General features: G+C 37.5%; 2 protein-coding genes across 2 annotated transcripts; both read right to left on the reverse strand.

Annotated features, from left to right (window-relative positions):
- Window positions 1-259: 259 nt before the first annotated feature.
- On the reverse strand, window positions 260-4653 carry LOC121749259 (aspartic proteinase nepenthesin-1-like). Its single transcript, XM_042143847.1, has 12 exons — window positions 4281-4653; window positions 4041-4161; window positions 2833-3260; window positions 2571-2727; window positions 2407-2489; window positions 2208-2304; window positions 2028-2100; window positions 1749-1955; window positions 1534-1658; window positions 1259-1360; window positions 1070-1167; window positions 260-728 (listed from the first exon to the last, which is right to left on the reverse strand). The coding sequence occupies exons 1-12, from the start codon at window positions 4535-4537 to the stop codon at window positions 548-550; spliced, it is 1929 nt and encodes a 642-aa protein (XP_041999781.1). The 5' UTR covers window positions 4538-4653; the 3' UTR covers window positions 260-547.
- Window positions 4654-15468: 10815 nt separating this feature from the next.
- LOC121799747 (zeta-carotene desaturase, chloroplastic/chromoplastic) lies at window positions 15469-20396 on the reverse strand. The gene is made up of 14 exons (XM_042199209.1): window positions 19970-20396; window positions 19566-19690; window positions 19319-19453; window positions 19067-19139; window positions 18866-18939; window positions 18461-18565; window positions 17908-18152; window positions 17732-17819; window positions 17266-17308; window positions 17008-17164; window positions 16791-16919; window positions 16609-16681; window positions 16111-16275; window positions 15469-15884 (listed from the first exon to the last, which is right to left on the reverse strand). The coding sequence occupies exons 1-14, from the start codon at window positions 20118-20120 to the stop codon at window positions 15729-15731; spliced, it is 1719 nt and encodes a 572-aa protein (XP_042055143.1). The 5' UTR covers window positions 20121-20396; the 3' UTR covers window positions 15469-15728.
- Window positions 20397-24475: the final 4079 nt, after the last annotated feature.

Genomic DNA, 24475 nt, shown 5'->3' on the forward strand with positions numbered 1-24475 from the left:
TGTGGTAGTTATAAAATTTTACCTCTCCATCATTGATGGAGAGGTAAAGATACCTCTTCAAAATGAGAAAATGTATAATACCTTCTCAAATACCTCTCCCATTGGAGAATGATTTTTCATGAAAAAAAAGGTAAATATGGTAGTTATATAACTTTACCTCTTCATTTACCTCACCCTTGGAGATGCTCTCACTCATCTTGAGCTTCGAAGCTGTTCTAAGGAACTCGACATTTAATCAAAACACATGCACAAGAAATGCTTTTCAACATTACTTATTCATTGATGTTATAAAAATGTTCATGTGACTACTACACATTCAATATTTATAAAAACAAGAATTCACCTTAAAGACAGAGGTTGCTGAAATGATATTCTGCTATACACAGATGTGGCCACAGAATGAATTGCATGCTCATCGCAAGGGTTCCACCGCCTTAAATTTCTAATCTACAATATCACCTTTAAATGAATCCCATTGCTACCAGAGCAAAACGAATCAGAGGTACAAGTCAGTCACAAGCTGAGTATCAAACCAAAATTCACTTCTCTAGTTCTGCAAAGGCTGGAGTTCCTGCTCTGCTACAACCGTATCAACAGGCTTGTACAGGACTTCGGCCAGGTTCCGGTTCCTCCTCCAGATAAACCATCCCCCAGATGCCAGCATTCCAATTACAATCACTACAGCGAATGCTATGACGAAAGCCAAGTAATGTTGTCGCCACCTTGTCCTAAAAAAAAACTCATTAAGTTGTGTAATTTCTCAGTCTCACATGAATACATGATGAAAACAAGTCGGGAAGAAAATGAATGATACCGCTTAGTATAACTATTTACATAACAGTCCCATCGAAGAATCAGATTAAGTCTAAACTACATGCAATAAATAAACTTGAAAGCGCAGATCTGAGTGAATGAAATTATGTTTCAGGACATGAATAGGAAAATGTCATCATCCACCAAATCCAAAAGAATCCGTCCTTCACAATTTATAGAAAAGTCCATCCTCAGAAAAAAGAATCACCATGACTTGCATTAAATGAAAACACAAAAAAAGAATACTTCAATTTACCTCTCAGGTGGCGGTTCCAAGCTCCATTCAGACAATTTGTAGCTTCCAAAACTATCAGGGAGATGCAACTGATTTCCACTCAACCTGGATACAATTTTCTAGCAAAAGAATAGAAAAATGTTAATCTAAACAATGCTACCACCTCATAACCAAAATGATGAAAATCTTCTCCAGTACAATTTTTTTTACCATAGCAGTAGCATTAGAGATATAATCATCATAATGTGCAGGAAAAATAGCCCATCTTAATAGTGTCTCATTCCCCCCAGAAGAGAAGTTTGTCAGTTTAACCTGTGTTAGCACCCATCACAAACGTAAGTCCCAATGTAAATGTAGCTGGGTACAAACGGAAAGGATACAATAGTACCACAAAAATCCATTTACAAAAAGAAATTAGAAAATCAAACTCAGTAATAGTAGTCCATATTAAATTCTTAACAAATCAGCAATGTGAGTTGATCTACCTGAGAAGGCTTAACATCTAAATCCTTTGCAATGAGCTGAGCGAGTTCCGCGATGTGAGGCTTCAGCTCTGTGTAGTTGATGGTCAACAGCATGGAGAATTTTATCAGGCCAATCTTAACTTCCCCTGTGCATTAAAGGATACCAACAGTTAAGTTATAAACCATTCTGATTTGGCTCTCATAAACATACAAGCAACAATAGTAACATATCAAACCAGGAGCTTGGGGTTGAGGGGATCCAGTTGGCGCAAGATTAGGAGATATGCCTGTGGTCGAGTTCACCTCATCTGTGTCTGAAGGAAGAGGTGGCGAGGCAGGCGACAAGTGGAGTCTCTCCCATAACTCGGAGCAATTGGTTTTCCAGAAACCAACTTTTTCATGTTCACGGTCATATGTTACAAGTGTATTTCTGACAATTATACCTGCCACAAAAAGAGGTTATATATACATCCTTCAATTGTACAGTTAAGACCACATGATAAACCAGACAGTACCTCCCAAAAGAGTGGTTGACTCCTTTCCATTCTGAAATATCCCGAGACAGTACGCACCATGTGCCTTTGAGTGCTGTATGTTAGAACAAGGATTAGAGAGCAGATAATTATGTTATGCTATTGATTGTGCATCACATTACCAAACGATGTGGGGAAAAATAAAGTGAAGAAAGGACTTACCCTGAAGAGATAATTTTCGGGGGCCAACACCAGCTTCTGTCCATTGCTAAACACCATTTCAGCAGACGGGAAGGCTTTTGAAAGTTGTGCAGGATCACTGGAGCAATATCAACATTTAAAAATCACTGGGTACACAAACATAAGTAATAGGAAACATATACTACTATTCTAGCCAATTCTATGATGAGAATCATATTACCTTCCAGCACCTGCGAAGCAGATATCATTGTAGTTAGGGTCAGGACCTTGTATTCTTTTGAGGGACCGGGTTTCCTTTAAAATCTACATGCAAAAATGGGAGCTCAGCAAGAAACAATCTGTCGAGACTTCCAAAAGTAGTATAATCTACAAAATGTATATTACAGCGGCTTTAAAGGCTTCAAATGCTGCTTGCGGAAGATAAGCATAGGTTGTGCCACTATCCAGAACAGTTCCATGTTTGCCATCAAAAACCTTGGGATTCAGGGGCAGCTTTTTCCCAGCAATGTGAATCTCATTCAGCTCGATATTGTAATATGGACTGTTGCCATCCCGAAACTAGAGTAAATGTGTGAGATGTATCAAGTGTACTTGTTAGGATAGAGCCTAACACTCAGTTGTAATACCTCAAAGTCTTTAAACATACCTGCGAACAGGGTCTGAATGGGTAAAAGCCATCTCCTTAGGGGAGGAAATTCCTCCAAGAACCATTGAACCACCACCGACATCCATTCCACCATAGCACAACGAAAATGAATCACTGATTACACCTTTCTCAACAAGCTGATCCACGATACTAAGATCTCCACGACCTAAACCCATTATCCCATCAGCATGTTGGCTGTAAAGATCCCCTGTTTCCATATTCTCACATCCAAAAGTAGCTTGTTGCGGTTGTAGATCACTTTGATTGCCAAATGAAATTATGTCTACTCCCAAGACACCACTGCTAGAACTCATTTCAGCATAATTCCTTTCGTAAATACATTGTTCTCTATTACTATCACAACTGCAATCAATGTTGCACTTTAGAGGTTCATAGGTGCTCGATGATTCCGGCTTGAACCTTGGATCCTATTAAATGAAAGAGAACTCAATAAAATTGGGTAAAACAATGTAAATGTGCAATGTAGATTACTTGTGTTTAAGCAAGTGTAATAAGTACTGCCAGCACTATAAGTGGCAAACATGCAGTGATCCAAAAATTGTATGGATCCTAGTAAGAGCACTATTGAATCATAAAGTAATAAATGAGAAGAGAGGAAAATAGTCTCCAATGAACTGAAAAATACAAGAAAAAGTGCAATGAATAAAGTTGAAAACAATCTATATTTCACTATAATATTTTTACCCTTCCTCTTTTAACTTGGCTACTCCTCAGAGCATAAACCAGTAAACCACATAGTGAGAACTAAGTATCCTTTCCCTCTCTCCATTTAGTCTGATTTGATGGGAGAATAATCCAATCCATCAGGTGAACCCCAAGGCTATGATAGTAACAAATTAATGTTGCTCTATAAGTATTTTTGAACCGATGCAAGCTGAAATCATGACAAAGAAAAAACAGAATACCGTTCTGACCTTAATCTCCTAGACTGCAAGTTGACACCAGTATATAATTTACCAGCTATAAAGACCATCTAAAGTTTTGATTGGTATAAATTAATAACATGTGATTCAGTTCAACACTTTGTTCTTGATTGCTAAATCATTAAAAAAAATTTACCAGATCCATTTCCCCCAATACAATCGATTTTTTTTAAAAAAATTAATAAGAGAAGCGCTTCAATCCAGCAAACCAAACGGCAATTTTCAACGCAAATTAGAGAGAAATGGAGGAAGGAGAGAGTGAACCTGATGCTTTCCACACTGTTGACAAGTCGAGCAAGGAACATAAGTAACAGTACTGCCAGTGTCAACTATGAGGGCAAACTGCTGCGGCGGCGTTCCGATCCACAGCCGAGTCGTGTAATACCTGCACCGCCGCATCATAATTCGTCAGGAAAACAAATAATAATCGAGTGATTGAAGATCAGATCTCGCATCACGACAGGAAATGTCAAATTAAAAGAGAAAAGAAGACGCAGAGCAGACCCGTTGAGGAGGAGATCGTCATGGAGAGACATGCGAGCATTTGGGATGGTGCGCGCGTGGAGACGGCGGCGGGTGAAATAGTCCTCGTTGATGCGGTTGCTGTTGCGCTGCTTGAAAAACAGGGGCAAGATCATGGCGTTGCCTCTACTACTGGTGTTGTTTACGAATCTAATCGAATGGTAATTCGGTGGAGATATAGCCGCGGCGGAGACGGCCGTTGTGAAGATGAGGATGGCGAGAGTCAGTACCCAAGCCATTATGTGAGGCTGGGGCTGGGGCTGGGGCTGGGGCTGGGGCTGGGGCTGGGTCACAGTTGATCTGCCGGCGGGAAGAGAGAAAGAGATTCCGGTGTAATGTGTTTGAGTTAATACGGAAGAGATTTTATAGCTGACTTTGTTTGTGATAGAAATAAGGTTAAACAGATTAGGCTAAATCACTAACATACAATTGTTCAATTATTCCAGTTTCTCCGTCACACCCTCCAATTTTATCATAAATATACAAACAAAAGAATTACACGACTTTTTGTACTATGCAGACTCGAAATTATATCTTATGAATTTAAATCCTTAAAATTTAATAATTTAAGGATTTAAAACAACTAAAATAAAAAAGATAAAAAAAAAGTTGCGAGAAATAGAATGATAATAAGAAGGTATCCTAAGATCTCCATTTTCTTGATTATTTAGTACATTTAATAATTTACTCCGTAACCAAATAACCAATTATGACCCAAGTTCAATTAAGGGATCATTATTTTAGTCTATATCTTCACTCTGAAGATTTAAAACCGAGGATTAACTATTACACAATTCCAAAAGCATCTTAAAATAGGCACATACAACGTTATTTGCAAAATAGGCACACGAGCTGCGTAACATTGTTATGACCTTGGTGTGACGAACTACATGGGTTATGTAGTTTGTAATACAAAATAGTACTAGTTAGTGTAGAATGTTATGTACGTGGCAGTTTTTTTGTAAAATATCATAACTTCCTATACAGAGCCCCGATTGAAGCGTGCAAGATATTCACGAAGTCATTTGAAGATGATGAGAATGACGTCATTAAAAGATTGTTTAGGACTCATTTTTTACCTGTAATTTCCTTAAAAACTTAACAAAGATGTGAAAACAACCAATTGATAGGAACAATTGGAATGTTGATAAAAAAACACAATTAATAGAATCATAGCATAGCCACTCAAAAGAAAACTAAATCTAGCCCCTAAATACACGAATAGCCGGTCGGGATGTACTAATATGCTAACTATTAAAGTGCTTATGTACATTCAATCTCGCGCTGCCACATGGCACAAAACATGCAAGATTGTAAACACTAAAATCAAATATACATTTGTAGAAGTGTGTTAAGGGATAATTTTCCTTAACAAGATTCCGGCGTCGCGATTGCGATCGTCGAAGGGATAAAAGGTAGTCACGGGAGCTTTGCCCGTCGATCAAACCAAGAACAATGCGGAATTGAAATAAAAGCGTGAATAAAATAGAAGGATAATCAATATTTCTTGATTAATCCAAATGAATAACAATGTCCAATATTTATAATAGTGGATACCAAACTTAAGGAATAAGAAAATAATACTAATAAATTTGAAAAGATATGGTAAATCAATAACTAACTAAATAATATAGATATGAGGATAATCCTAGGAATATGCTCGTATCAACTCTCCCACGGTTAAAATTCACATTGTCCTCAAGGTGGAAACCACAAAGCACAACGAACGTCTATGATCCTCTCGTCAAGCAGCTTAGCAAGAACATTGTGCTCCACCGACTTCACAAAGTGGGCTAGAATTGCATTGGTGTAGGCAGCCATAGCCACAACAATCCCAATCGATGTGCTATGTTGATTCATTCCACCATTTGACTCAACATATAAATATCCATTTGACTTAGGCAAGTCCCCTATGCACCCTCTCCATTCACTGTTTTTCCATATAGTTGAAATATAACCAAGTGGAGAATTATCAAAGTCCATGACGCATAGGAGCTTCGATCCATCAACTCTTTCGCCATCCAACAATGCCTCTTCCTTCTCAATTTGATCTCGATTAAGTAATCGATCAATTTGGAGCTTGTCAAGGCGTCTATGAATGCCCAAAGACGGCGTGTTGTTTTGCGGAGGGATCAATCGTGCATCGGCGTCGAGCGATGTTGATCGATGATTCATACTTGTGACAACCCTGACATGAGATGAATCACTCAATAATTTCAACAATGCGTTGTCCATAATAGAACTTCCCAAACCAATCTGGACTTGGAGAATCTTGATTCGAGAATCATTCAATTGTTGCGAGCACTGAATCTCGATGCAACCTTGAACCGATTTCTCTTTTCATGCGGAATCCGGACTGGACTTCTCCATCTTCTCAACCTTTTCAACTCCACCAAAACCAACAGAAGAATCGGGAATCTTCTTGGTAGAATCAGCAAAGCCTTCCTCAACTCGATCACAATCAGGAACCAACGGCGACGGTGGCGGCGGCTGGTAGGTTTTTGGAGGAGGCACCTTCGGGTAATTTTGGTGGGGTAGGGCTGCTGGGAGGAAAGTTGTGGCGGCTGGTGGTAGTCGTGTGACGGCGGCGGCTGAGTGTGGAAGTAGTGTTGCTGCGGCGGTCTGTAGACGAGCTGCTCCTGCTGCCATGGATCGGTGTAGGTCTGGGACGTCGGATGCATGTATGGGTCAGTGTTGTGGAAGTAGGGTTGTGGCTGGTTGTCGAAGTAGGGTTTAACCGTTGTTTGCCACTGTGTCGGATATTGCAGCGGCGCAGTGGGCAGGTGCGCCCATGGTGGTTCCCAACAAGAATTTGGGTTTGCCTGCGGCAACGTGTAGGGCAGCGGTGGTTGCGGGTAGGGATGGAATGGTTGCACATGCTGAGGGTGGTCTTATTGATGATGGGCGTGTTGCTGTTCATCAAGCTTGTCCAATCTCTTGTTTAATCTGTTGCAGAAAGCCATTAGCCGGTCACATAGTGAAGATAAAATGATTTCCTCATTGGGATTCATGGATGAAGATGATTAAAGATGAAGGATGAGCACGAAATGAAAGCACCAATTGTTAAGGGATAATTTTCCTTAACAAGATTCCGGCGTTGTCGAAGGGATAAAAGGTAGTCGCGGGAGCTTTGCCCGTCGATCAAACCAAGAAGAACAATACGGAATTGAAATAAAAGCGTGAAAATAAAATAGAAGGATAATCGATATTTCTTGATTAATCCAAATGAATAACAATGTCCAATATTTATAATAGTGGATACCCTAACTTAAGGAACAAGAAAATAATACTAATAAATTTGAAAAGATATGGTAAATCAATAACTAACTAAATAATATAGATATGTGGATAATCCTAGGAATATGCTCGTATCAAAGTGATAGATGAATTTCGTTAGATTGCATTTTAGTTATATACAGATTGCATTTTTTATTGTTGAGTTTTACATTTTAGATATAGACTGTTTAATTTGCATTTTATATACAGACATGTTGCATTTATATATAGTTTATTTTGCACTATATAGTTTATTTTGCACTGTAGATAATTTATGTTAAAATGCAAAACTTAAGAGGATAAAATGCAATTTGCATGTAACTAAAATGCAATATGCGGAAATGCATATACAACTTCACCCATATATATTTCATTTTTCATGCAATGTGTCAGTACGGGATTGAAAGTATTTTTAAAACTCTAATTATGGATGCGCCCTAGTACTCCCCATAGCCCACGTATATTACCCATCTGACCAAACATTCAGTTTTCTATGGAGATTTAAACTACGTGGCTTGTCGAAAATCCTACTTATAATAATTGCCGGGGATGTCGTTAAATGATGTCATTTATGTAAAGGGCGTTGTTTTTCTTAATTGGAGTAGAAATCGTTTTAGGGCAATCATTTTGCTCATAATTTATATATTAAACGAAGGAAATAATCAAATAAGGTAAGTTCTTCACATATTTTAATATTTGGCATTAGATTTCTGCATTTTATTTTCAACTTATGCATTTGAGTTGTTTGTCTATTTCCAAGTAGTGAGTTTGATAAGGCATATTTCATGCATCAGCTTATGGGTAAAATGTATGCTATTTGATCAGTTTATCGCGCAAAACGAGTGTTAATTGTGCAGGAATGCCGCTTGACTAAGGGCAACAAGGCCAAGCTGATCAAGCTGGTACAGAAGGCGAAAAAGGCCAAAAACCGGGTGGGTTGATCAAGGGAGTAATCAAGCAGTTAGCCGGGGGACCACTTCGTTCTAGAAGAAAGACACGTGAGGCTGATGCGCTGGATGGCGATCATCAATCGGTTATCAAGCACGATATTCTAGAAGGGGACACGTGTTGATACGTAAGACGCAAGGACGAAGCCGATCATCATTCTGTTATTGAGGAGCGACGTCATTCTAGAAGAAGGGCACGTATCAATCGATGAGGCGCTCAATCCCAGCAAGGACGAATATTCGCTGCCAGAGACGGTCGGAAACTTGAGACAACTTGAAACTTCTCTGGTAGCGACGAGCTTATAAATAGAGGATGCACCATCTTAATATGAATCTTCTTTTTTCCGCTTCTAGTTTAGTTTTTCTTTTCCTTGTTTCTAGTTTGGTTTTCCAGTTCCAAAGATAGCTTAGTTAGATAATAGCAATGACCAGTTAGAAGAGAGCGACCGAAGGGAGCGCGACAGAGAAATCAATATCTGTTTGGCGTTGTCTCAAGTTTCCGACCGAGAGTTTCTCAGCTAGATTCGCTTTCTTACTTTCCAGTTTTAGCTGCTTAAGTTCAATTCTTCGTTGTTTCGTAGTTAAAGAATCGATCTTTTGTATTCCGCATGATTACAGTTTTGTTTTGAGCATTGAGTATAAAAATCGGAGTTATTTTGTTTTCATCATCTCGGTTACTATTCCAGTCTAGTTCAACTTTAAAGTCTCTGATTCAGTGTTTAATCATGATGAATGACAAAGTGTTTTGTGTTTTCGTAGCAAGCCTAGGTAGTTAAGTCCTTTTCCAGCATGATGAGTTACTTGATTCAGTAGTTAGTCTACTTAAACTCCCAATTTAAAGCGTGGCAGCAGCCGACCCCTGTTCACTACTCACACACTCAACGCACCGGTTTCTCTGTGGGATCGACCCCGTACTTGCCGCTTTATTGTCAAAGTAGTGCAAGTTTGGGAGTTATAAATATTTCTTTCGGTGGAGCGAGCGAGAACGCCTTGATCAAGTGGTAATGACATTTACTAACTGATCCACTCGGTTCGGTTATCTTCCATATAGCTTGATCTAATCCGCGCTTTCTCCGAGCACCCAACCAGAGTTCAATTTTGACTTTGACATTTGATTTATGGTTTCGATTTATTGGTCTCGACTCTCGAGTTCGATTTTGATGGTTTGCGTTCGATTTGAAGGTTTTACTTTCACATTTTGATCGTCAATCCTCAATACTCAGATTCTGCGTTTATTTTACTTTTTATGGCATTTTTTTGCTTTTAAATCTAGTTCTACTAATTTCAATGTATCTACAAATTATGATTATATGAACAAGTACGGATTAATGTACATAAATTGTAAATATATAATTGATAATTTTTTAAGTACTTTAAATTTAAAATCGACTAACGAAGGTTAATTATTTTAAAATATATTAATGTTTACCCTTTTCATTTCAATTGAAATTCTTCTGCCAGTTAAACTATTTTCTTTTCTAAAATTTTTATACTCCTATGTAAATATAAATATTTGCTGGCATACCTCAAAAGCATAAAAATTAACTTCCAACTTAAAATAGTTAATCTAATGAACTGAAAGAAGAATCCGATAAGACGCTCTTTAATTATCGAAATGGGATTTACTTTGAAGTTAACTTCCAAAAATTAATGGTTTTGATTGCCGTTTTTGCCTTAAAAATATGAAAAATGATTTCGAATAATTTTATGATGTTAATTTAGGGATCACAAATGTTATTTTTTTATAGGGATCACAAACGTAAAATCTTCAATGAACCATTTTTGTATTTCACTTTCACTCTTTTAAACACAAGGTAAAAAATTGCGTAGTGTATATTAAAATTTGGATTAATCAAATATTAATTTTAATATATTTATATTTAATTAAGGGATAACTGCCTTAAAAGTCACCAACTTTGCCCGAATTCCAGTTTTTCTCACGATCTTTAAAATTAGCGTATAAAGTCACCAACTTTGCATTTAGTCGCCGATTTCCCACGACGGTTTTTCCGGCAAAAGAGCGATCTGACGTGTCATATTTTGTTGATGTGGCGTCTCGTGGCGGCTGACATGGTCAATCATAATTAACTGTGCAATAAAAATAAATAAATTTTCAAAATTAAAATACAAAATCTAAAAACCCATCCCACCCACCCCCAAATCGCCCCCAAATTTCCAAAACCTAATCGACATTCGACCAGCCTAATCGACGACCGAGCGACGACGACGGCCTGATCGACGACGACGACGAGTCCATTGGCTTCCTCAACGGCGACGGACGGGTGACGAGTTGTGTGTAAGGCTTCCTAAACCCTAAACATGAAGATGTGGCCGGGATTCTGGCCAGACAAGCCGAATCCGAACAAACCTTTTGTGCTTCGGATTTACCATGGGGGAATTTCATTCCTGATGGGAGGATTTGTGAGAAATACATAGGTGGGGAAATGTGGAAAGGTAGTGGGTTTGAACCAGATAGATTTGGTTACTTCGACTTAGTCGATGAACTGAACAAACTAGGATTTGACAGGTGGAATAGACTATGCTTCAAGAGAAAATAGGGAATGGAGTTTATTAACATCAAGGGTGACGCAGAGGTGATGTTAATGCTGAAGTTTCTGACCACAGTGAAGCATCAAATATGTGATGTGTATATTGTGGGTGGGAAGAAGGGTGGCCTAGAGCAGATTGATGAAGATCAATTCGTGGGTGGGGGGGACACTATGGGTGACGGAGCTGTAAGGAGTCGAGTGGTTGAGTTGGAGTCAGTGGAAAGGAGTAATGTTGAGTCTGTGAATAAGAGCATGTCTACCACAAGGCGTAGAAAGCAAACAACTTCAAAGGCTGGCAAGTTGAAGTCAGTTTCTACCAAAGATGTTGTGGAGAAAAGTGTTGAAAGTAGTATCAAGAAGAGTTTGTTCCAGTCTTCCCAGAAGTCAGTGGTTGAAAGTGTGGGTGAGAGGGTGGGGGATAGGAATTCTGCAGGAGTTTGGAAAGAGTATGGGTGAGGATGTGGGAGGTAGGGATTATATGGATAAAGATGTGGGAGAGGGTGTTGTGGAGGATGAGGCAAATAGGAATTCTGATGCTGATGTTTTGGGGGATGATGTGGGAGGCAAGGATAACGATGCTGAGGATCTGGGTGATGATGTGGGAGCTCTAAATGTGTCTGTGGGAAAGAGAGCTAGAACTGAGAGAGTGTGGGAGATATGGCTGGTCAAAATATGGGAGTGGGTATGGGACATGACAATGAGGATGATGTGAGTTATATACCATCTTCTGAGGATGATGAAACTGATGATGACATGGATGCTGAGGAGTTAGTGTCTGAGGATGAGGAATACACACAGGGGAGGAAGAAGGCAAAAGAAAAGAAAGAAACAGAGTTTGTTGTTACGGATGACATCTTCTATGGCCTGGTCAGTGGAGGGAAGAAAAGTGACTATGTGTCTGAGGATGAGAATTCTGAAGAAGGTGACATATACTCTAGTTCAACTGATTCTCATGATGAAGGGAGAAGAAGGTTGGAAAGGCATGGTAAAGTGATGTATGATCCACGGTGTGATCATAAGAATTTGAAATTGTGCATTGGAATGGGATTTGTTGATGTTTTTCAAGCAAGGGATGCTCTGACAGACAATGCAGTGGAGAATGGTTGGGAGTTACACTTCAAAAGGGTAAGTAGGAAGACGTTTGAGGCAGCTTGCAAGAGTCCTTGCAAGTGGTTCTGTTCTGGGAGTATAGTGAAGATGAATGATTTTGTAGTGATAATGAAACTTGAACCAGAGCACACATGTCCTAGGGCTATGAGAAACAAGATTGTGACCTCAAATTGGATTGCCAGAAAATACTTGCATGTGTTTAGACTTAGGCCAGAGTTCAGCTGTAAGGAGTTGGGAAATGACTTGATGCAACCAAATGGAAGTTATATCACTCCAAGAGAAAGACAATTGACATGCTGAGGGGAACGGTTGAAGCTCATTATGCAAAAATGAGGAGCTACATTCTGGAGTTGAGTAAGTCTGACAGAGAATGGAGGTTTGAACTACGTGTAGATGTTGGTGCTGTTTTCAAGGCTGTGTACATCTGTTTCAGTGGCCTAAGAAAGGGATTCAAGGAGGGATATAGACCTGTAATTGGTCTAGATGGAGCTTTCCTCAAGACATATCTTGGTGGGATATTGCTCATAGCCGTAGGGACTGATGGAAACAATCAAATGTACCCCATTGCTTGGGTTGTGGTTGAAACTGAGAATGAATTATGCTGGACTTGGTTTATTAAAATTCTGATTGAGCAGTTGACATTGGGTGAAGGACTAGGCATTACAATTATGAGTGATCAGCAAAAGATATATAATATACTCACATATCTGTTATGCAGTCTAATTAGTGTTTTGTTGTGGGCTTTGTTTTGTTGACACTTTTGAATTATGCTTGATAGGGAGTCTAATTTGTGATTAGTTGTGGGCTTTGTTATGTTGACACTATTGAAACTGCAGTATAATTTGTGAAAATGCAGTATAATTTGTTATGTTGGCACTAACAATGTTGGCTGATAGGGACTTGAAAATGTTGTATAGAGTCTACTTCCACTGGCTGAGCATAGAAACTGTGCACGACATATCTATGCAAACTGAAAAAAAAAACTCACAAAGTTCCACTTTTGAAGCAGCTTTTCTGGAAGCTTGTTAGAAGTACTTACATGGAAGAGTATGAGATTGCTTGCACAGAGCTCGAGAAAGAAGATGGACATGAGGTACTGGAGGCCGTGGAGTTGTTGATGGCTCAGTCCCCACGCAAGAAAGCAACACCAACAATGGTTGAAAGCTAGCTGAAGTATTTGAATTAGGAAGAAAACAATGTTTTTCGATTCGGGAAGTAATTGTATTTGGATGAAAACAATGGTTTTTTGTGGACACCAGACTATTATGTGTAAACCGTGTATGTTATTTTGAGGCAGGAAAATATTATGATTTCACCTTATGTGTTCTTGCATCGAAACTATTATGTGTACAACATGTGTGTTGTTACAGGTTCCATCCATTACAAGTTCCTAAAGCTTATAGCTTCAAATTTTATGCACTTTAACCACAAAGAAAGGTGGAGAACAAGGATCGATCCAAAAGTGATGTATGATGCAAATGTTAAATAAGTTGTTTTTGAACTCAATAACTCAATGCATTCATCGGGGAAAAAATCACTACAATATTCTTGGTTCCGTAGTGTATTACACTTGAGTTCAACTTGCATGTACTATTATATTGGAGTTCTATTAGTTAAGCTACGAAAATATCCAAATGACGATACATAAAATGCAAATGACAACCTTTAGGTTCCGGTTTTGACGATGCAAATCTGCGACAACACCTTGGAGTGCTTCAACTTCGGCGGTTTTGGAACGGACGCTCTCGTCAAGTGCGTCCTGCTTAGCAACTCTATCTCTCAATGCTCTTTGCACGTTGTCCCTATCCAGCTTCAATTTTTTAAAGAAGTACTCTTGATTCGGTGACAATGATGGATCAATCCAACGAAAGAATTTGCAATCGTCCTCCTTCCAGACTTGGCAACGATAGAAGCGTCGTCCGGGATTGGCATCCGTATTGGATGTCACCACATCAGCTTCAAGACCGTGATCACAAACGACTGCCTCAAACCTCGACCAAGTTCCTGCTCGAATTCTGGGAAGAAGTGGACATCCTGCACCAAAACCGCATTTGAACATTCATACCAGTCCATTCAACCAATACAAGTCTAAATTGCAAGTTCAACATTTATACAGAACCCTAACACCAATACAAGTCTAAATTGCAAATTCAACATCCGGGATGTCAACAGTCATGAACCTTAAATACACATTGCCAATTGCACATTCGAAATCGCCCAATCCAACCATAAATCGAGAACCACAAAATGGCGTATTCAAAATTGAACGCTAAACCCGGTAATACAAGCAAACCCTAAAATTGAAACCTAAATCGAACCCTAAAACAAACTAAATCAATCGCATCTTCAACGAAACGATCGAAGCCTAAAATTGAACCCTAAATCGAACCCTAAAATGAAACTATGCTCTTACCTTGTTAAGGGATTTCAAGGACAATCGGGATTGCAGCAGATTTGTAGGATGAATCGCGGTTTGATTATGAGAATCGACAATGGGTGCGGGTGGATGAATCGCGAGAGGGACTTTGAGTGTTTGATTTGGGGTTGAATTGTAGTGATGATTTTAACCTAATTTTGCATGTTAGTGGATGAAACGACGTCGTTTTATCCACTAACATGCAAAATTAGGTTAAAATCATCACTACAATTCAACCCCAAATCAAACACTCAAAGTCCCTCTCGCGATTCATCCACCCGCACCCATTGTCGATTCTCATAATCAAACCAAACGACGTCGTTTTATCCATAAGATACGACGTCGTTTCAAGATTTTCCGATACCAGACACGTCAACATTCAGGCATGCCACATAGGATTTTTAGTCGCCGGAAAACACAGGGTCAGGTCAATTTGGGAAATACCAGTGACCCGGCAAAGTTGGTGACTTTATACGCCAATTTTAAAGGTGAGAAAAACCGGAATTCGGACAAAGTTGATGACTTTTAAGGCAGTTATCCCTTTAATTAACTATATTAATCTCTAATGACAATTTAACAAGAACATACGCATTGTATGGAAATCTCCCTTGTTTCAACCATGCAAAAAAACATATTAGTGGCAGTCGAAAAACAAAAAAAAAACAAAAAAATTCTGAAAATATGTATAAACTGAACTATAAAAAGCTCTGTCCGACCTTGTTGAAAAGTAAAAGAATAGTGTAAACAAAATCATAACTTAATCATTTTGGCTATATATATAGTTTTTCAGCTTTTAAAAAATGTCACCACGTAAAATTGTCAGCATCTGATTCTTAAGTTAGCACGTTGGAGCCCGGCTTAACAGGAACAAATAAATGGCAACGAAGACGTATATATATTGAATTACAATGAGTTGTTTAAGGCAGATAGGTGGGAGTTGCACAATGCCAGTTTTTAATCTGCTACAACATTGTACAACCTTGCCTTCTTCTACCTCAATTCCCCATCAAAATAAATAATAAAGCAGTTTAATTTATGGTGTAAACTCTATTAGCAAGATAGTTCTGTATTTGTAACTCACATCTCATTTTTTTTTTTTTGGGGGGGGGGGGGGGGGGGGGGTTAGTGCAATTCAGACAAATGTTAGCTCATCCGATGTCGCAGTTTCTTCTAATTCAGTGGCGGCAAGAGCCTTCCGTAGCACCACCAGCTCTTCTCCCGCGTCGCATATGTAGGCAGACGCTTGCCTACCAGACAGTGTCGCTCCTTCCATGCTATCAATGTAATCCTGTTAGACCCAAAATGCCACAATATGAGATCATAACATTTGGAATTGTAGACGAGGCAAGCAACTCAGATCTCAACTTAATAAAGTTCGTCCGAGCTTGTTCATCGAAAGCTTGAGTTCTACACTAGTTAGCTCTTGGGCAACCTCATTTGATGAACTAGCTTGAAAATACCAAATACCAAAAACGAATTGTAAAATCCATCAAAGCACGATGAAAGAGGCCGACCTGTTTAGTGTAGGAGCCAGCCAGGAAGAAGTTCTTGATTGGTGTCTTCTGGTCAGGTCTGAATGGATCTTTACCGGGGCCTTCTCGATACAAGGACTGTGCAATTTTGACAACGGACGACCAGGTGACCTCCAGACCTTGGGCAGATGGGAACAGGTCCAAAACCTGATGTCAAGAAGTCATTATCAGCAGGGCCAACATGAATACAAATATAGGTGGTGGCTAACCAAAAAAATACTATAATTAAAGCTTTTAGAAACAAATGGGATATGTCATAAAGCATAAATGACATTGTAGGTTAACAAGCCTCTAAGTTGAATCAGAGTTTCCCAGTATACTGCGAATCAACTCGTCAAATATGTGATTTTTTTATTTGGAAGTGAAAATCATTACTAGAGGCTAAAATCATTTATAGCTTTTTCCTCAATATTCAAAGGTTTCATCTAGTCAACTAGTAGTGTTTCTCAGTTGAGCTGAGCAGTGGAAGTAAGGCCTTACCTGCTTTGATACTCTCTCTATGATTTCCTTGTTCGGTAGAGACATGTAAGGGTCTCCAGGAGTAAGTACACACCTATTAACAGACACAACGTAGTGACCAGGCAGAAACCATAAGAAAAAGATTAACTTGATTTACATTATTCCTGTGCTCAAAGAAGCAAACATAAACAGCATTTTCTTACTGAAGCAATGAGCCTTGGCCCTCAAGGTAATAATCAGCTGGTGACGACAGTGCAAGGTCAGAAAAACACGAAAAATCTGCATCCGGAGTGTAAAGTAGGTTGTCCAGGCCTGCAGCTTCCCTCAATTGCCTGACCACCTAACCGTTAAACCAAATTGACAGAAAAATAGATGCTCTTTGAAGAAACTATGAATGTTGTAGAAGTAGCTAATGCTCACCTTGAACGTTCCAAGTCCCTTAGCTCCGTAACCCAGCCATTATATCGCAGTTGCACAGTGACAACAGGTACTCCCACAAGTTTATAAATATTGTCAAAGAATTTCGAGTCCCTCCAGCTTTGGGGAAGCAATCTTTTAATTCCGGGAACATCACAAGCTGCAATCACAAAACTTTTTGTAGAGTTTATCCCCTCAAGATGGAAAAAGAGAAAAGAGAAAAGAGAAAAGAGAAAGACTGGCAAGTCCATGCCCACTAACCTGCTACATAAGCATCGGCTTTTATGATTTGCTTTTGAGTAGCCTGCGCAATAATATACCAGTTAATAATCCTCATGCTGCAAGTACTAGAAACTTACAACAATATTGCATCATTACGTAAGGACACAACCCTAGGGTCATTAGTGTACAACATTCACGGTGATGCACGGAATGCCTATGCTGTAGTTCTGTATGATTACCAAGGTATTCATAAAAATACAGTGCATATGAACATGAACATTAATAGAAACACATATGATGGCTTTCCTAATTTCATCTCAAAGGATAACTCAAGAACAGAAAATATGCAATCTTAGTAATCACAACTTTTTCATTTAAATGTATCATGGTGAGCAGAGGGTGCCATGCCATTGCTTGATAACTGCACCCTTTATGGAGTCAGAAATCACTTAAACAAGAAGTTAGGACAGGTGAAAATAGATCGTCTGAATATAGATGCATGGACCTTGGATATGGCAAGCCCCTTTACATATACACCTCCATCAGCAGCTTTATCATAAAGGATTTCTCTGCATCCCCACCTCAAATGAAACCTGGGTTGCAGATGGATAATGAAGTTATTCGATAAACCAACCCAAGAACACTGGGTACATATAACTACCAGCATATAATTGTGGTCACCTGCCACCCTTTTCCAGGATATAGTTTTTGATTGGACCACTCAAATAAACATCTGGAGAACCTTTAAGCATGCGAAGAAGGGAGGCCTCGGTTTTAGTAGCAAAAAGTGAAAATATAGTGAGCATACAGCGTGCACTAATATTATCACAATCGATGAATCCCAGGGCATAAGCCACAGGATCCCACATCCTCTGGATGCTCTTGCGGGTCCCCCCTTTAGAAATGAACCAGTCCGAGAAGCTTATCTGTTGTAGTATATAGCAAAGCAATTACTAGAAGCCAATATATAAAAGAAAGGATAAACCTAATCTAGCAACTTAAATTTTAAAACTAAAGGATGAAACCCTTTCAAATTCCGCTTCACTGAATCCAGAATGAGATAGGCTCATATTACCAAACAAATAATGTATTCTACTTAATCCCTCTGATGTTTGTTTCTCATTCTCTCTAAAAAAATTATCACTCCTGTGCTCCTAATCCTACTCTTGATATGCAACTTCCTCACACACTCCACCAAGAAAATAGGAGCGAGAGTAAGGGAGAGAACACAAACATTGTCTAGATCACGTATGTTTCGCATAGCTCCATCTGGATCGACAAGAGCCCTTACAACTGGACTAAGGGCAAGAGCCACTGCATTTCTTGCTTTATCATAAGGCTGCACATAAAAGGGGAAACACATTACAGAGGTTTCTTCAAATTATAAGACAACAAAATACAGAAACAATAGTCATCTTTCTTATTCTACCTACTGTCTTCATGCTAGTTTCACTATGGTAATCTAGCTAAAATCTGAAAGTTGTTTTCAGCTTTTCACCAAGACAAGTGAGCGATGTGCAATGATCAAGGTAAAAAGAACCCAGATGAGATTCCAGTACCACTATGCCACACAATCCTAAACTATAATACTGTTCCTTCAGTGAAACAGACAGACATGCATTCAGCAAGAACTGGGTACCTCAAGCTGATTTGTTGTAAGGAATGCATTAATTCCATGAAGTGGCGCTCCAACTGGGAAGCGGAAATCAAGTTCTGCAATTTGAGATGAAATAAAATAAAATATGCAAGGTTTTATACAATTACGTGATCCTCCAACTGCAAGCCAGTTTAAGCCCAAAATATGAACTGCCTGATTGATTTTTAAGCATATTGATCATACCGCCAATTTCACCGCCTTTGTTGACAAAAGTGTGAGTATGATCCTTCACAAGCAAATTTTTCTCAGCTCCAACCTGTGAAAATTTGGTAACAAATTATTAGATCACTACATAGAACATGATTACCTAACCTATATGTAATTTCAGGAAAATTCACTTCACATATATTTAAACAGCCTATGTCTAATTTAGCTCGTTACACGAGAAAATCAACACCTATGTTTTTCCAACAACGAGGAGCAAGTTGAGCTTACCTTTTTCAATAAACGAAACAGATTATTGTAGCATCCGAAGAAAACATGCAGTCCCATTTCAATGTGATTTCCCTTCTTGTCTACAAAAGAACCAACTTTTCCACCAATGAAAGACCTCGAATCATATATATCTACCTGCATTTGTATCCATAGCTCATCAAACAATACATACAACTATATTACCTATAACAAAAGTATGCATACTGACAAAGTGAAGAGCATATTGGTTATCAAGGCAGCAATTTACCTCATGACCTTGGTCCAAAAGCTCCACTGCAGTCGACATGCCAGCAAGCCCCGCTCCGATAATCGCCACTTTTAGCTTAGGGCCGCGGTAATGCTCAGGTTCCGGTGGAAATAAACCTTTTGGAGCTGCAAGGCAAAGAATCCCCGTTTATTTCCAGAAGGATAACTCTTCCCAAACTCATCCAAAATTAGAAAGTATGACAAGAACAAAAATAACAAAATAAATAAATACAGATAGGAAGAGAGAGGGGGGATTGGTTGCTTTTCAATTTAGAAATGAGAAATCCAATGAACTTAGTCTAAAATGAATGACAAAAACTAGAATCAAGCAATTCCCACATAATAAAATTAAAACCAATTCACAAGAAGCGAAGCGATCAGAATCAGCAGCTCGATTTCACCTACCATTAGTCCTCATGTCGGAGACATTGGAGTCCAAATCAGAGCGGATTGTGAGCCTACGAAATCTGTTGAGCTGTTTGGAAGATGAGGCAATACGGAAATCCGGGCGGCTCCCATTTGCCGGAAGGCAAATAGAAGCGGAAGCAGCAGCCATGCACCAACTCTTGTTTGAAGTTGAATTGAGTTGAGAAAAGATTATCAAAAGGAAGAGGGGTGAAAGGATTAGGCAGTGGGTTATTTATTGGGGCTATCTGAGAGAAGTAGATGCTGACGATGATGAAATTTGTCTTGATTCCAAACCCATTTTTGAGCTCTGCTAATTTTCTTGTTGGAATTAAACCAAATCGCCGTTTATTTATTTCGATGGCTGAATTAGCTGCACGTCGTTTCCACTTTCCATTGCCAAAATACAGAGTGCACCCAACAGCGATGAACACACAATAAATATTTTATATTAATTTATTGTGATGGCCTTTTATTTTACAGCATTGCGCATCATAAATTTGCCGCAAATATTTAAGATACTACTAACTCCATATAAAAAAATACTCCTATCTCATAAAAAAAACATTTGCAAAGACTAATTTTAATAGATAATCTAAAATAGAAAAATATACTTACTCCATTCATCCCCGTATAAATTTGGGACTCATATGCATAAATGGCGTGAGTAATGGAATGTGATCATGGTAGCCCTTTGGCTTTTCACCTCTTATAACCTTAATTATCTTAATTTTATTGTTTAAGGTGTGCCTTTCTATATTCTCATTTTATGCCTATAAAAGGCTTAGATTTGTATATGGAATACACACCACTAAAATTCTCCCTAATTTCTCAATCGCTCGACATTTTATTGCGTATTTTAGGAGCACTGTATTGCTTGATTTTTGGAGTTTCATTAAATTTTTCAGTGCGTAGCGGTTTTGAAGTGTTTCTACATGCTAGGAGAAATTCATTTTATTTTTGGAGATAATACGTCAATCCTAGAGCACTAGCACAACATAATTTATCTTGAAGAAAGATGACTTTCCTCGACTCGACTTATAATTTGTATCTTTTTTAAATTATTTTCATTGTAATTTTCATTCCTCTTATGATTGTTTTTTTTTCAATTGTAATAGTTAGAGCATCACTTGTATATGGTTGAAGAATTTTATCTAAATATTTCTAACAGTTCTTAAGAGAATTGGGACATCCCTAAAACATGTTCATCTTTAAAATTGAGAAAGTGAAAAAGTTTTACTAATATTTAACTTTTGATAATTAGGGAAGGAAAAGTGGAAATGTTAAGGGAACTAGTATCACGCGCCGTGCGATGCACGGGCCATTTTAATTTCTTCATATTTATTTCATTATGCGAAATAAAATTTCTGAAATGATAAACAAAAGAATATTCGACGTCCTCTTACTTTGGATTATACTTTTTCAATCACATTAACCCCACATGGCCACATAAGTGCGTTTAAATACTAACTTTTCTTTAAAATGTCAATACGATCACATTAAAATTTCAACACATATTTGTGTTGACGTTTTAATAAACCGTCTTGACATTTCAATATCAGACTTAAAATTAAATCACTTTTTAATTCTGTGAAAATATGAATTAATCGTTCAGTTATAACTGCAGGAGCAAGTTACGTTGCAATAATTTAAGATTGCACTGGTGAGACACTTCCTAGTCGAGCTTCATTTCATTGCAATATAGTGACCTTATACACTAAAAACCCAAACCTTGAAACCTAAATCCTAAACCCTTAACTTTAAAATATACTTATCATGACCAACAAATGAGCCAAATATCAATAAAATTCTCCCTCCGTCCCATTTCAATTTTACTTTGTTGATCACTTATTCTATTTTGGGGGTTTTAGATCTGTATTCGATATCTTACATTGGGTCGGCCTACTTGATAATCCTTACTGATAGTAGAGGTTTTTTTTACCTGAATCTTGGCTATAAATCTGATTATATGCTCATATCAAGAAAGTGAAATTTTAATTAAAAAAACATGATGACATTCTATTTTTTTTTAAATTTTTGTGCAAATCTATACATATATAAAAGAGAGTTTTAGATCAATAAGAGTGGCTCGATCGACACATTTGAATCATAAACCATAAACACTAAACTTTGAACTCTAAACCATAAATACTAAACCCTGAACCCTATTAGCTTCTAGATTTGAGATCAATTAGAATGGCTCGATACACTTGAACACTAAACCATTAATCATAAACCCTAAACGCTAAACATTGAACCATGGATCTAAACCGTTACCTTCATCTCAATTATATGGAGATATGTATTAGTATTAATTTTCATAAACTTTCTCACTTCCGCTTTGCCTAATTATCATAAAAACAAAAAAAAAATATTATTATGCATATTGAAATATGCATTTGCTGGAGTAATTGGGAAAGGAAAAGTGGAAAAATTCTTGAAGAATTTGTCTAGAACTCTGTGTGTGACATCAATTTAATTCACTTGCAAAAAATGTTTAATTGTGAATATGTGTTACTACTGGAAAAATAAATTGTTTCTCACTCAATGGTCCAACAATAAAGTAGTTTATTTAAATAGAATATTAATTGAGTAATTCTCATAATCTTACTACCATTTTAATTTAAAAATTATAATTTAATTAAATTGTATTTTTTAAATGAATTCAAGGGAGTTAATGTATAAAAATAAATATGATACTCTATTCTTAAACGCATTGAGAGAGAGAGAGAGTTTTTCGGTTTCAAAAACTTCTTGAATTCCCAGCCCTTTCTTCTCCCCACTCACTATTAATTTTCTAAATCTCCTTCAACTTCTTTTTTCCTAAACCCTAAACCCAAAATCTCTTGTAATCTGGAGAGGAAGGCACTCGACTTGCTACGCGAGCGCAAGGATTGGTTCGGTATTGTGATCAGTACATCTAACATACCATGGACGGTTTCAAGCTTCGTGAGAGCCTGGAGATGGATATGCCCCCTTCATACTAGCTTGCTTCCTTACTCCATGGAGTAGTTTGGTAATCGAGATAGATAGACTAGGGGTTCATATTTGTATGTTTTCACTGTATTGTATCACATGTTTACAGCATCAGCTATGGTTGAATGTATATATACTTTATTGATTTACAATGTGTTGTATTGGGTGGAATATCTTTATTATTAATTTGGAGATAAACAACTACATTAATATACTTAATAGGTTAATTTAGGTAAATTAATTATGTACATGTGACAATATTGTTAATAGATTTATTAATTACATTGACAAAATACCTAAAATAGAATATAATAGTGGTAAATAGTAGTAGTATAAAATCATGAATTAACTGTATTGTTTTTGAATAAATTATAACACACTCGAACCAAGAAATGGTCTTGCTTGAAGTTCAGAAGCTTTCCGTGAAGCTGGTCTTGCAAAACAGATCTTTGTCCACTTTTATAAGGTTTCAACTAAAAAGTTTGTCATCCATTTACTTGCACGGCCAATCATCCGAGTTGATGTGCTTCGACGAGATAAATCCACGAGATGGCCTTCGAGAAGTACTAGGACAGCCATCCGTTCGTCGCCATATTGCTATCAAGTTTAGTCTTTAGAGAAAAAGGGAAGATAAGAAATATTTACCTTTGAACAAACACGAAGAACTCTTTGCGCAGGGAAGAAAGAATAATGCGGCACATTATTTTAGGGCATAATGAATATGTATATTTTCTTTTACTAACTAATTTTTCTATGATAAATAAGCCATCGTACAATAGTTTCAATGGCTTAGTTCATTTCATTTTAATTATTTATTTGTTTAAAGTTATTGGATTTATCGAATAGTTAACTCATTAACTAACTTAATGTATTTGATTCATTTAAGTATTCACAATTTTATTAAATTATTTTTCCCCCCAAAATAGAATAAGTGATCAACAAAGTAAAATTGAACCGAGACATCCCAGAGGGAGAATTTTATTGATGTTTGGCTCATTTGTTGGTCATGGTAAGTATATTTTAAAGTTAAGGGTTTATGATTTAGATTTCAAGGTTTGAGTTTTTAGTGTGTAGGGTCACTTTATTGCAATGAAACGAAGCTCGACTAGAAAGTGTCTCCAGTGCAATCTTAAATTATAGGTTTTGATAAACAATATCTTAAATCTCATTGGGAGAAGTGGTAATTATACATTCTTTAGTTTTTTTTTTATTTTGTGTGATGTAAATTTGCTTTATTTTTTAGTCTCACGGTCAGAGTCATTTTTCCATTTTACAAAAATAATGTACAATATTATTTTCCACGTATTTATATTTCAGTTGAATCCTAACTTCCTTCGTTTGGTTTGACTAAGCAGACCATATTAAAACTTAAACTAAAAACAATTGTTTTGCTGAAAAATGGAGTAATATATATAGAGAGTTTAAATGATTATTTTCAATTTTAAATGTAAAACGGTATTTATTAAAAGTATGGATATGTACATTGAAATTATTTTTAAACTTACGACATTCACATATTTTTGTTCTATA

This window comes from Salvia splendens, chromosome 1, assembly GCF_004379255.2.
Source record: "Salvia splendens isolate huo1 chromosome 1, SspV2, whole genome shotgun sequence".
NCBI classification, from domain to species: domain Eukaryota; kingdom Viridiplantae; phylum Streptophyta; class Magnoliopsida; order Lamiales; family Lamiaceae; genus Salvia; species Salvia splendens.

Coding starts and splice junctions, on each gene's coding strand:
- LOC121749259 (XM_042143847.1), bottom strand. CDS start 4,537: ATGGCTTGGGTACTGACTCTCGCCATCCTCATCTTCACAACGGCCGTC. Junction 3,261..4,040: donor AACAGTGTGGAAAGCATCAG/GTTCACTCTCTC, acceptor TTCATTTAATAG/GATCCAAGGTTCAAGCCGGA. Junction 2,305..2,406: donor TGCTTCGCAGGTGCTGGAAG/GTAATATGATTC, acceptor ATATTGCTCCAG/TGATCCTGCACAACTTTCAA.
- LOC121799747 (XM_042199209.1), bottom strand. CDS start 20,120: ATGGCTGCTGCTTCCGCTTCTATTTGCCTTCCGGCAAATGGGAGCCGC. Junction 19,454..19,565: donor TTTTGGACCAAGGTCATGAG/GTAAATTGCTGC, acceptor ATACAAATGCAG/GTAGATATATATGATTCGAG. Junction 18,940..19,066: donor CAAAGGCGGTGAAATTGGCG/GTATGATCAATA, acceptor CTCAAATTGCAG/AACTTGATTTCCGCTTCCCA.